Source organism: Sturnira hondurensis, unplaced genomic scaffold (assembly GCF_014824575.4).
Source record: "Sturnira hondurensis isolate 20B ecotype Veracruz unplaced genomic scaffold, ASM1482457v3 Scaffold0006413, whole genome shotgun sequence".
Classification (NCBI taxonomy): Eukaryota; Metazoa; Chordata; class Mammalia; order Chiroptera; family Phyllostomidae; genus Sturnira; species Sturnira hondurensis.
Genome location: NW_028079044.1, coordinates 27174110 through 27188492, shown reverse-complemented (window position 1 = coordinate 27188492; position 14383 = coordinate 27174110). Strand labels below are relative to the sequence as shown.

General features: G+C 39.9%; 1 protein-coding gene across 1 annotated transcript; it reads left to right on the top strand.

The window, feature by feature from the left end:
• The first annotated feature begins 4325 nt into the window (after nt 1-4325).
• On the top strand, nt 4326-12770 carry ZNF706 (zinc finger protein 706). The gene is made up of 4 exons (XM_037048295.1): nt 4326-4593; nt 7873-8009; nt 9721-9828; nt 10504-12770. Exons 2-3 carry the CDS (start codon nt 7875-7877, stop codon nt 9814-9816), a joined length of 231 nt encoding a protein of 76 aa, XP_036904190.1. The 5' UTR covers nt 4326-4593; nt 7873-7874; the 3' UTR covers nt 9817-9828; nt 10504-12770.
• The last annotated feature ends 1613 nt before the right edge of the window (nt 12771-14383 follow it).

Genomic DNA, 14383 nt, shown 5'->3' with positions numbered 1-14383 from the left:
TTTAAGGCCTTTTCATTATCCCCAAAAGAAAGTCTATACCCATTACCAGTCTCTTCCCCAGTTCTCCCAGCCCTAGGCAACCGCTAATCAACATTGCTTCTATTGACTTGCCTATTCTGGATATTTCATATAAATTGAACCATACAATATGAGGTCTTTTGTGATTGGTTTCTTACACTCTTTCAAGATTCATCCATTTGTAGCATGTATCAACGCCATTCTTTTTTTTTTATGGCTGAATATTTCGTTTTATGGATAGACTAGATTTTATCAACATATCCTTGGGTAAACATCTGGTCTGTTTCTACTTTTTGGTTATTATGAAGAACCAAAATGCTACATTGAACATTCAAGTACAAGTTTTTGTATGGTTATGTTTTCATTTCTCTTGAATAGAGACCTAGAATTGCAATTGCTGGATCATGTTGTAGCTCCATATTTAACCTTTTGAGGAACTGCCAGAATGTTCTCCTAAGAAGCTATGTCATTTTACACTGTAAACAGCAGTGTATAAGGGTTCCAATTAAGCCACATCTTCTCCCAACACTTGTTATTGTCTTTTTTATTGTAGGAATCTTAGTGGATGTGAAGTACAATCTCAGTATTTTCATTTGTATTTCCCTGATGGTTATAACAATGAGCTTATTTCCTTGTAATATTGGCCATTTGTATCTTCTTTGAAGAAATATATCTAATCAGATCTGTTGCCCATTTTTAACTGGGTCATTTCTTTTGCCATTAATGTTTTGTTGTAGTATCTAAGAACATTTTGCTTAACCCAACATCACGCAGATTTACTCTTACATTTTCTTCTATGAACTTTATAGTTTCAGGTTAGCGTGTACATTTAGGTCTGTGATTTGTTTTTATTAATTTTTGTACATGGTGTGAGGTAGGGGCCAATTTCATTCTTTACATTGGGCGATATATCCAGCTGTTCAGTACTATTTGGTGAAAGGACTATTCCTTCCCCCATTGAATTTTATGGGCACCTGTGTCGAAATCAATGTGAATATGTATTTCCAGATTCTCAATTCCATCCCACTGATCTATGTATGTGTCTATTCTTATGCCAGTGCCACAGTCGTGAATATTGTAGCTTTGTAACAAGTTTTGAAAGTAAGAGTTTGAGCCCTCCAACTTTGTTCCTCTTTTCAATATTGTTCTGGCTACTCTTGTGTAAGAAAATACACACTCCTATGTGTCTCCTCTATTCTCAATACTTCACTGCAACATCACTTTGCTTCTGACACCAGATATGTAGGTCTTCTAAACATCAACTCATTTTGCAGCACCAGTTGGGTGTCCTACAAGAGAACTCAATTCTGACACTATCTACCTGATAGCATCAGATCCCACAGGTCTGGCCTCCTCCCACTTCAGATGCCCACTGCATGTCACGTTGTGACCTACGCTTCTGACTGACCAGCTATCTGTCAGAGGTTCCCATGACCACCTCCTTACATTCAACTAATACGCTAGAGCAGCTCACAGAACACAAAAAATCACTTACGTTTAAACTGTTATTATAAAAGACATTACAAAGGATACAGATGAACAGCCTAATGAAGAGATACATAGGGCAAGGTCTAGAAGGGTTCCAGGTCCAGGAGTTTCTGGCCCATTGGGATCGGGGTGAGCCACCCTCCCAGCATATAAATGCCCCATTTGCCTACCCAGTAACTCATCAAATCTTGTTCAAGACTTTTGATAGAGCTTAATCCCAAGACCTCTCCCCTTGGCCCTCCCAAAAATCTTTGGGTGGGGCTGAAAGTTCTAATACTCTCATCACTTGGTCTTTCTCATGACCAGCCTCATCCTGAGGCTATCTAGAGGCCCCACCAGAATTACCGTGTTTTGCCATGTATAATGCACACCCACATTTTTGTGCACATTATCTGTGAGATTATTAAACCCATTATTATACCCATGATATGGAATCATTATACCCATATATAGTGCGCATCCTTATTTTCCCCTCAAAAATTTGGGCAAAAAAGCCCTTGCTGGTATGGCTCAGTGGGTTGAGTGTGGGCTGTGAACCAAAAGGTCGCTGGTTTGATTCCAGCCAGGGCACATGCCAGGGTTGCAGGCCAGGTCCCCAGTAGGGGGCACCTGAGATGTAACCACAAATTGATGCTCTCTCCCTCTCTCAATCCCCCTTCCCCTTTCTCTAAAAATAAATAAATAAAATCTTTTTAAAATTTTTGGGCAAAAAAAGTGCACATTATACACGACAAAATACGGCATCTCATTAGCATAAATTCAGGTGTGCTCAAAAGAGGATCCTCAGGAATAACAAAAATACTATCACTCAGAAAATTCCAAAAGTTTTAGAAACTTTTTAAATTTTTACTGAGTTTATTGGGGTGACATTGGTTAACAAAATGATATAGGTTTTAAGCACACAATTCTATAACACATCATCTGCATGTTATATTGTCTGTTCACCACCCAAAGTCAAGTCTCCTTTATCACCATTTATCCTTTTAGCCTCTTCAACCTTCCCCAACACCCTTCCCCTCTTTTTATCACCACACTGTTGTCTGTGCCTGGGGTTTTTTTAGCTTAATCCCTTCACCTTTTTTACCCAGTCCCCCAACCCCTCTCCCCTCTGACAGCTATCAGTCTGTTCTATGTATCTACGAGTCTATTTCTATTTTGATAGTTCATTTTGTTCATTAGATTCCACATGTAAGTGAAATCATATGGTATTTGTTTTTCTCTGACTGGCTTATTTCACTTACCATAACACTCTCCAGGTCCACCCGTGCTGTGGCAAAAGGTAAGATTTCCTAGTTAAAAAGACATCCTGCCAGCCATATTTCTCTGTCCCTTTCCACTGTCCACTCTCATTCATGGCTAAACAAACACAGCTCTTTGGATTTTCCCTCTATGCACCCTTCAAGGACCTCATCCACCTCCTATTAAGCCAGATTAATACAATTATTATGGTTATCGTGATTATTAATGATTAAGTTATTGCTTCATGATGTCAAGAAAAGTCCTTTCTTTAGACACATGCAGTCGTTCAGTATCCATTTATTTTATTTAACACCCGTGATGTTTAACACATAGATAGCACTGAGTAAACTGATGAAAATGAGCTTACATTTGAGTCCTGGAGAGATATTAATAAAACTTACACATGCAATTTAAAGAGTGACGAGCTAAGGGGGCGGGGGGATGAAAAGGCAGGACTGAACAACCGGAACACTGCATGACACCCAAAAGCAATAAGCAGCTAACGTGTTCTTGGCTATTTTAAACAGTTCTCCGGTAACTATAGCCCAGTCCAGGCAATTTGGGCTGTATTTATGCTCAAATAACAACTCCTGAGCACTGACAGGCAAATTTGGGAGAGGTGAAACTATGGGGAAGCTCAATGGCAAATGCAAAAGCCTCCTTTTCATTCTTTTTTTTTTTCTTGCTGCTGTTATTAGAGCTAACTACAAACCTATGTGTATGTGCAGGGTAGGAGAGAAGCAGAATAAAATCAGTCTCAAATGCCATTTCCAGATAAGTCAGCAGGTATCACCATGGCTCTTGGTAGACTGGGAGTTAAATATTGTGGCCTGCAAATCAAAACACACTAAAAAATCAACTCCCAATTTTTAGCAACCGAGTATCTTGCTGGCAGTCAGCCTTTACCGGTCAGGGAGGCCTAGCCATTTTCACTGAGGCTGTCAGGCTCTGCTTTGCAAATCACTGAAAACCTCACATTGGTCATGTAACGGGGGTTTCCGTGGGAATGAGGTGAAGGGCGCCGGTAAGAGAATAATGGCTGCGTGGCCCTGTTAAAGGTTGCTCGGCCCGCCGACCTCATTGAGAGTGGGGCGGCAGTGTGAGCGGGTGGCGGGCCCCCCAAGCCTTGACCCACGTCTCCCCAGAGCTCCGGCCCGGGCCCCTCCCCGAGCCGCGGCCCAGAAGGCGGGTGAGAAGTGACACTGGGGCTGAGGCCTGGCCGCCGCCCGAGTAAGGGCGGCTCGCAAGTGAGCGAGCGACTTGAGAAACACGCTGCGGGCCGTCACCCACCAGGACCGAGATCACACAGGTCCTAGGTCCCACAGAAAGGGGCCCAATACTGCAGGGTGAGGGGAAGGGGCGGGGCGCGGAGACAGCGGAGATGCACCCTGCGGTTCCCAGCTTGCAAGGCCCAGCAGTCACCGCCAGGCCCCACCCCCCTGGGCTTATGTAATAGGGGAGCGCTGCCATTGGCCAGCGCGACCGGAAAAGGCGCAGGCTTGCGAGCGGGGCGGGGGGCGGGGAGGAGTCCGCAGCAGGAAGACAAGTGGGCGGATGGGCGGGGGCTAGGAGGAGCGGGCAAGCACTGGGGCTTTTGGGAGAGCCGCGCGGCGTGCGCGAGCCCGAGGCTTAGTGGCCTTTCCCAAGACTGAGGCGGCGGCGGGTGCGCGCGCGGCGGCGGGTGCCAGGCGCAAGCTGTTGTGCTTCAGGCTTTCCTCCTTCCCCTCCTAGGCCGGTGCAGGAGGCCGAAGCGGTGCTGGGCGCGCTCCCCTTACCTCTCCCTCTGGCCACCTCCTCCGGCCCCTTCGAGCTGCGCGGTCTCTCAGACGCAGGACTGTCCCGGCCCGGGTGAGTGGCTATGGGGGCGGCGCTAACGCCCGCAGGACGCCGCGGAACCCGGGTGGGCGTCACTTGCGGGGTCGACGGGAACCGTGGGAGGTCGCCGGGGGTCGCGAGGGGCTGCTGGCCTACCCCGCCTCCCCGGGGGCCGCCGGGCTAATCTTGCCCCGGCGCGGGCTGCAGGAAGGAGGGGAAGCTCGGGCGCCTGCCAGGCCCTGCAGGTGGCCGGGTCGCAGGCCAGCCGCGGGAGCTGAGCGGTAACCTTACCCCCTGGCGACAGCAGCTGGTCGTTTTCTCGACGCCGGGACTCCCTGTTGGGGAAGGTGCCGGGTTTCGGGCAGCTGAGGCCTCAAGTAGGCGCGTCTCGGGCCGGGGTCTGTGAGGAGTGGTGGGTAGGTGGGGGCTGTATGGCCCTTAGTGGCCGGGAAGAGGAGAGGGGTAAGAGAGGCGGGTTTGGGGAGGAAGGTGGGCTAGCCCGCAGCTGCGGTCAGTGAAGTGTCGGGTGAAATAGACGTTAGACCTGGTGCTTTCATCTTCTCTCCTCCCCAAAAGGATGTATTTAAAATCTAGGGTCTGATGGTGATCACTGCACGGGCCTGCTCGACGTTTCAGTGGTTATGGAGAATGATCCTACTTCCTGGATCCAAAATTTTCTCTTATTCATTCCGGTTTTGGTTTTAATAGAATCTTTGGGGCAGTGCTTACTTGTTGCCTCCTGTAAAGAGCTCCTCATTTAAAAAGAACTCGTTATTCTTTTTACTACTTTCCTCTTTGCAACCCCTTCAGAAAACCATGCTGTTATATTAAAAAACAGTTTTTAGGTATTTGTAAATGACTTCTTGCCCCTTTATTGAATGAGAGTTTGTCGCATTTAATCAAGGAGCGATTATGCTTTAAGATTGTAGAAAATTCGGTTGGGTTGGAAGCAAGCCCTAAACTGTCCAAAAGCAGGTGGTTTGTTCGTTTGCATTTTTGCTTTCAGAAAGGAAATCGGCGCAGTTATTTGTTAGACGTTAGGGGCCTGCCCCACGAATTTAGACTGTTTCTGTTTCCTTTACCTGGTATTAAGGTATCTGTTTTTAAAATAAGAAAAAGTGACCAGTCTCTTACAAAACGTTTATGGGTTTTTTTGTTAGTTTTTAAATACAATGGGAAGTAGGTTGAATCTGTTGTGTGATACTATATTTGAGGGGAGATCTTACATACAAAAGTTAAAAATAGTGTGTATCTAATGACACTACTTATCAGAAAGCTGATAACCTTAGATAACAAAGTTCTGGATTAGTGGACTTCGATTTTTTAAGAGTTTTTTTTCCAGGGTAAAGCAATCAGGTTACCCACACAATCGGCATATTAACATACATATCATACATTGCACAAAAGTGTTCAGATGCGTGAAAGGACTGAAGTATTCTAATGTAAGGTTCTGATACTAAGACATTGAGACGTTACAAACATTTCGGTACATGAAGATTGAGTACCAACTACAGTACTATTAACTGAATAGTATGTAAGCATCTCAAATCTGTTTCCACAGGAATAGGTTTGTATGCTTGCCATAACAATTGGACTTAAATGTACTTTCAAAAATATTATTCCATTCGGCTTGGAATTTGGTTTTTAAGAAAATGGAAGTTTAAGGACTAACACATCTGATAATATTTACCATTATTTGGTAAAAACAGAGTTCTTGTGTTAGGCTTGAATACTAAACATTTTTTGTAATTTGTTAAACTACCCAACTGGCTTTCTAGAAAAGCACTGATCATCCGCTGTATTTTATTTGACCTTCAGTTCAGTATTCGGTGCTAGAGGGAGCCTGTCCCATTGGTGTGTTTTCTCAGGTTCCCTTTTCCTTTTTGGGAGAAGCTCAGGTGTTTTCTGTGAAATGCTTTGACCTCATAGCCACACACTAGTTAGAGTTCCAGTCAGAGAAAAAGTGAGCACTCCTTTCTGGTGACGTTGAGGTAGATCCATTGTATGTTTACGTCCTGTAATGATTTAAAAGTTTGGAATTTACAGTCCACCAGTAGTAGAAAATGGTGTCTTTCATCTTTATACAAGTACCCTTACCCTTTGATAAGGCTTATTCTCTCAACTGGGTTCCAATTTAATCTTATTTAATAATTTGTCCAGCCAAGGCCAGTCTTGAAGAAAGATTTAGAATGGCACAGTGGTTTTATGAAACCTTCGTATTTAAGAGAACAGTTCCCATTGCTTCTGTGATCTCTTTTAGAGGCATTAGGTGACAGCTCTTATTTCTCTTTAAGTTGTGAGTGTCAGGTCACAACAGTGAGTACTGGAAGGGGAATGCACCTTTGCAGAGTGATCAAACAAATGATTGGGGAAGGAGGCTAAACTTTTTGGTAAACTCTTGAAGATTACATAAGTGCAGAAATCTTAGGTGGATAGCTCAGTGATCTTTACAAGTGTATACACCTGTATAATCATTACTCAGATCAAGATATAAAATATTATCAGCACCCCAGAAATCTTCCTCATGTCCTTTCTTCCTAGTCACTGCCTTCCAGATTATTGGTTTTGCCTGTTTGAACTTTGTATACCATGTGTTCTTTGTATTGGGTTTCTTTCCTTTAATATTGTGTTGTAGTCATGTGACATACTTTTTTCTTTTTTAATGCTGCATAGTATTTCATTGAAAAAAATACAAGTTACACATCCATTTTACTACTAATAGACATTTGGATTTTTTCCAGTTTGGGAAACAAGTGCTCCAAACACTCTTGCACTCTGTCTTTTGGTGTACATCAGTGGTTTTCAACCTTTTTTATCTTGTGACACACATAAACTAATTACTAAAATTCTGTAGCACACCAAAAACTATTTTGTGTTGATCTGACAGAAAAAATCGGTGTGATTATGATTCATTCATGCTAGATGGCCTTTATTGTATTGGCTGTTGTCATTTTTTTATTTGACCATCTAAGGGGAAAGAGGTCAGTGCCCCTGACTAAATAGTCGGGTGTTTCATGCTTTAAAAATTCTTAGGTCACCAGTTGAAAATCACTGGTGTGCGTACATTGCATTTTTGTTGGATATATACCATGTGGAATTGTTAGGTTATAAACAACTACAGACAGTTTTCCTCAATGGTTGTACCAATTTATTATCTAGTGGCATTGTATGTGAGAATTTGAAAACCCATACATTTTGATTAATAACTGTTTCTATGAAATTTAAGCCATCGATTCTGAGGTGGTTAATCATGTTTTGATTTGTCCATATTAAAGAAATAAATTACTCTAATGCCTCAACTTCTGTTTTTAGATATGGCTCGTGGACAGCAGAAGATTCAGTCTCAGCAGAAAAATGCCAAAAAGCAAGCTGGACAAAAGAAGAAACAAGGGCATGACCAAAAGGCCGCTGCCAAAGCTGCCTTAATATATACCTGCACTGTCTGTAGGGTAAGGGAAATTGAAAGACATAGCTTTCCCCTGGACAGTTCTTTCATTAAAGATTCGTTTGTATAGGTTAAAATTTTGCAGTCATGTCAAAATAAATGCTTTACCTGAAATAGTAGATTTGAGAACTGGTTATTTTTCGAATCCATTCTTCTTCCTTCAACAAACACTTTATTGAATGGCTCCTGTAGCCAGGCAGTTCTCCAGGTGTGGAAAGGAGTGAACAAAGTCCCTTTCCTCAGGGTGAATAAAGATGCCTTCTTAAGGTGAAATAATATACTTTGAACTTTGTAAAGAAATCAGATCTGCCCTGGCTGGTGTAGCTCAGTGGATTGAATACCAGCCTGCAAAACAAAGAATCACTGGTTCAATTCCCAGTCAGGGCACCTGCTGGGTTGATGGCCAGGTCCCCAGTAGGGGGCATGGGAGAGGCAACCACACATTGATGTTTCTCTCCCTCTTTCTCACTTCCCCCTGTCTAAAAATAAATAAATAAAATCTTTTTTCAAAAAGTCATATCTACATTAAGAAATCAGTTTAGTTTTAAACTACATAAGATACCAGTGAATAAGACTCATTATACAATTGTTTTGGGTTTTTTTCTTTCACTAAGTCCATTGTTAGCATGTCTGTAAAACTTTGGCGTTTGTTCATGCGTGTGTTATTAGAGTTGAAGAAGAATCCTAGCAGCTGCTATTGAGTGCTTACTATGTGCCAAGGCACTAAACCAGGTGTTTTACCTGTATGGGCCCAGTAATCCACACAACAACCCAATGAGGAAAAGTACTTTTATTGTAGTCATTTTACAAAAGAATAAATTGAGTCATGGGAATTAAATAATTTTCACAGGTCACCCAGCTAGTCCATAGAAAAGCTGGGATCTAACCCCAGATAGTCCAGCTCCAGTGTCCACTCTCTGGACAAAACAAGTTTTTTAGGCCAGAGTCTTTTTCTTGCCCATTTGTTTAAGCTCCCCACCCTTGAGGTTAGCACACAAGTTCCCAAGGAAATGTACATAGTGAGATTTGTGGTATAGATGGGGAAGAGATCTTGATAATACATGATTCTTGGGTTATCTGTTGAAGTCTTTACTGATGAAATAAAAGTTCCTGACTTCATAAAAGACAGATCTGTTACATTAAATATCTTGTTCATATGGAGCTTTGATACACCCAAAATAATGAAATTGAGCAGCTTCAGATTCTATCTGGAAAGAAGCAGGGTAAAAGTAAAATCACTGAATTACTGAAAAATACATTTACTTAAAAGTACTAGAGTAGTTCACATATTCAAAAACTCAAGACAACAAAAAATGTTTGTTTTATCTAATTGAGTATTCTAAGGAACTAATAATTGAAGTCCTTGCCTAGGGAAGTTCGTATAGTACAGTATTTGAGAGCTGCAGTACCTAGCACTAGGTTAAAGCATAAGTCTTGAGCAAATTAAGCTTTCAGGTTTTGTTTCCCTATTATGTAAAATGAGCATAGTAGGAATTCATGTAAGATCACTGTGAAGATCAGTGAGAATTCTGGTAACATGTTTAACATCATAATAGTGCAGAACAAGCTACTGATTTGCTATTTGGTGAGCAGAATTCCTTCATTCTCTGCATCCCACCCCTGTGTGCAGTGTGGGAGTATGTTGGGCATTTCTGTATTACATGGTCATTTTTTAATAAGGTCTAACGCTTTTTTTGTACAATTTTTGTAATTAGACACAAATGCCAGACCCTAAGACCTTCAAGCAGCACTTTGAGAGCAAGCATCCTAAGACTCCACTTCCTCCAGAATTGGCTGATGTTCAGGCATAAAGTTGTTTACAGGTAATTGACCTTTTTTCTTTTGGTTTGTTAATGTCAGGGTTGTATTCAAGAACAAAAGTATCTTCCGTGGTTGTGAAATCAATTTTACTGTCTAGCTGAGTCTTGATTGCTTCCCCTTTTTAAATTAATGTCCAACAATTGTTAACAGTCTACTTTCTCAGACCATATCCTGATGAACTAGAAGTTCCTAACTACATAAAAAGTAGAACTTTTATGTAGAACTTACTGCTTACGACTGTAGCCAGAAATGGGGGAGATGAAGGGATGCTAGCCCACTCTGGTCCAAGAATGGAAGAGACTTGTCAGCTTGAAGAAAACAACTATTTCCAAGGCATTGAGGGTCTTGCTCAGAGAAATGAAGCAGACCATGTCCTGAGAGCGTTTTGCAGGCACTTAACAGTAGTTGCTTGAAAATAATCGGCTCAGATTTTCTGTGTAGCTGGGTTTCTTTTTATTTTTTTTTCCTCCTAAATAGCTGCAATGGTGGTAGTGGTGTGAGAATTTTTTTTTTAGTAAATTAATCAAAGTTCTGTTTATAAAATCCCATTGACAGGTCTTATTAGACTAACTTGATAGCTTAAGCATATTGTGTTTTTTTCTTAGACATTTGAAATGTTTGTAAGTTGCATTCGTGCAATGCTTTCCTTCACAGAAAACTTTGCTTATGTTTTATAGGTGAATTCATGACACCTCTGACTCTTCTACTGTCTCAGACCTTAGGTAACAAACCTGCAGCTGCTTTTCTAACAAACTGTTGATCAGCAAAAATAAAGGGGCTACAGAAACACTCATTTTTATGCTGTTCCCTTTGGGCTTCATGCAAAGACAATTCTGTGTAAATGTACAGTTGACTCTAATTTGGAAATCTGAAAATCAGTCCATCCTTGTTATAAAAAAATTTTTTACAATTGTAATTATATTGATGTTCATATTGTGTAAAATAACTCATTTAATAAAGTAGTACTTTGATTTTACAACATCACAGGATAAATGGTTCTAGAAATTCTGTTCTAACTTTTCACATTATTTGCCTTATAAAAATGTAATGAATTCATCAGCTAGAATTGCGAGCGCAATTCTTATCTCCCTCTCAGCTCAGTGGCAGGTTCGTTAGTTAAACTAGAGCAGACTCATTTATTAAATTTGTGTACACAGTTTTATTGGCAGCTGCCTAGGTGAGGAATGACTTACCTGCTTCCTTAGTATATTGCAACCGTATGTCATTTTCTCCTCTGATTGTTTCATGTGTTTGAGGTTGGAATATTTCAACTTGCTGTATAACTCGGCTATAGATGCCAGCTAGGTATGCCCTGTAGATAAGTGACACATTCATTCCGAAAGCGGTTGGATCGTTAGTGAGCCCTGCTGAAAAACTAGGTTCTGAAATATATGCAGGAATGAAATAATTAGTAAGCCTGATCATTTATTTATTAACAAAATGTGATGGAACATATGTGATCTAGTGAGGATTTATCTTTCATAAATTATGCTGGATTCTTTGAACATTCTTCAAATTCTTTAATTGGGTATCAAAACTCATGATTTTGAAGTTTTGGGAGATTATTAATGATTTGGCCAATGGATTTTGCATTAATAGGAAGATTGGAATGACTTGTGGCTGGGTTAATTCCCAGAACCTTCTTCCTCCTTTTCTTTTTGAGTCATTGGTTTTGGGAGTTTACTTTGTGCTGATTCCTAAAATCAAAGACTGTGTATTGTATGATTTCTGTCTGAACTAGAAGAGTGTTAAAATAAGCCAGTATCCACATTCATGTGGTTCCAGGAATGGGGAAGTGGGTTGGTTCAGATGGTTGAGGTAAATCCTACCCAGTTAAGGGAGGCTAATTTTAGGGTTCTTCTAATTTGCTTTGGTTAGCTATTAACTTTATGAGTGAAACTGCTGTAACTCAGTTTACATTTTAAAGTTAATATAATAGGAAGAACACTCAATTATTTGCTGGTAATTGCTTAGAGCCGCAAATCTGATCCTGTGGATTTAAAAATGCATTCCTTCTTTCTGCTGTAGCTGGTCACTGCTTTGTAGCCATGCATATTCGCACCCCCTGGTTTGTCTTCATTGTAAGTTTAAAACAAGATATTTTGAGGAAAATCTTCAGTGGTGATCATTTCTTAGCAATTCCTATTCCTATACTACTACCTTAAAATAATGATTTTTTCCGTGTATTTAATTTCCTAAGTTTCAGATTTAATGTTATTCCCTTATATGTTGATTACCAGAGTATTAGAATTTGCCTAATTGCTTGTGGTGGGTATTACAGAAGTTCTGGTTAAATTACAATTTAAAGGTTTTAAAGTGCTATGAGCATATTATGTTTAGTAACAAATCATTTAAAAACCATTCTCAAGTTTTGGTTTAATTTTTTTTCATTTGTTTTACTGACTGATTCAGAATAAAAGCTTGTCATTCTTGTATTTAACCCTTTTTTATAAGCAGCTGAGGACATCATATTTAACTATCTCAATAGGACTAGCTGCATTGATCTTGCGTAGGATGTCAGTTCTCATCCTCTGTGTGAGGATTGTTAGTACAATCCCCTTTTTTTGTGTTAGAGCTTAATCTGCTGTAAGGGGAAAATTTAAATTCTTAACAGTCCTCATTATTTAATTCAAAGATTCCTTAACAGATTATAGCAAAGTTCATTATAAAACTGTTATGGTGTCTTCAAAGACCTGATGAAATACACTGAGAGAATTGGTCCGTGTGTATTCTGTATTTCTGATAGTTGCCAAAAGGAATGGGGTTAAGATTCGGCTTGTTTCTATTCCCCTTCATGTGGACCTACACCCCCTTGTCTACCTGCACACGGGGCTCAGTTGTGTTCTGTAATGTCGTATTAAAGGAGATGTTAAAGAAAACCAAACTAGTCTAATTTCTTCTACACGTTAGGGGTTTTTATATTGCCTCTTCCATTTTTTTTTTTCATTCTCAACTCAGAATTGCCTCCTGAGTAGTACTTCTAAGGGTGATGTGATTTCTTTCATTTCTCATTGTTTTTCCTGTAGTCTATTTTGGACATATAGAATATCCTTAGAAATGAAAGGAAGCGTGTTGTTCTGAAACCTCACTCTGTAGGATGTGTACTAAGTTGTTGGAAGAGGAAAATAATTGCTTATTAATATAAAATAATATTAAAAACATCTGTAGGCCTGTTCATTGAATTGGGTGGATAAGTCCTTATAACATTGACTCAGATTTGAGATAACACTTTTGGTTTTATATTCAAAATACTACAATAACTAATTAGTTAACCCATAATTCAGTTCTGAGATGTGTATCACATGAATAAGGTAGAATTTGCCAACATTTAAAGTACTGAATCTGAATTCATTTGTGCTAGATTTTCATTGTTGTGGTGTTCTGGGTTTGGTTTGGTTTAGTTTTGGTCAGAGATACACAATTTTTGGAGTGTATAGCAATGAAGACCAACACTAGGGGGTTGTGTTTACTATGGCTTTATATTCTGAAATCTTCCCAGCTAGCCAAATTTTATCTATTGTAAAATTTTCAGAAAAATCTTAGGAACGTCCAGTGTGTAGATTTAATAAAACACCTAACAACTTAACTGAGAGATATTTTTATTAATAAAAGTTTATCCAGTCATTCATTGTGGATTACCATATTAAACCAAGAATTAAATGTCTTTTATTTTAAGTGTTCTTTGGATAAGCTGTTTACTGACTTACTGTCTTTGGGGAACGGGTTTTGCTTCTGAGCAGGCCTTCGTTGACTCCGATTTCTGCTCATTGTATGGCTCCAAATTTAAAATCCGTACATGTAGACACAGACTTAAATCATTTTTTTATGTCCACAACGGGCATATCTACAGTTGTTGAAGTAATTACGTTAAAGTCATAGAACTTTAATTATTTAATCATTTAAGTATTTAATCATTTTTATGTATGCATACTTTTCTATACATAAGAATGATGGCTTAGGTTTTTATAGACCAAATATGTACCTCACTTTATTACTGTTTACTGTCTTGTGAAATTCAGAATGTGACTTGTATTTTGGATTCTTACTAAAATTTTAATTACTAAGAAGTAGGCCATCATAATATTTCCTGTGTAACAATGAACATGTGTCTCGGAATGAGGTCTTAAAGCTAGCTAGGGTGACCATACATCCTGGTTTGCCAAAGACAATCTAATACTTAATAATAAATATTAAATTGATATTAGATATTAAGGTATCTCATTATAAATCTTAATATTACCTCCTTTTACTCACACATGTCAGTTTAAGAGTATGTCACACAGCCCTCGCTGGTGTAGCTCAGTGGATTGAGCATGGGCCTGTGAACCACACGATCGTGGTTCGATTCCCAGTCAGGGCACATGCCTGGGTTGCAGACCAGTTCCTGGTTCCCAGCAGAGGACGCATGAGAGGCAACCATACATTGATATTTCTCTCTCCTTCCCTTCCCCTCTAAGATAAATAAATAAAATCTTTTTTAAAAAAAATTTTAAAAAAAGAGTGTCACACAGCTTCTTTTTTTCTTTAACTTGAGCACTTAAAAACATTTTTTTTTCT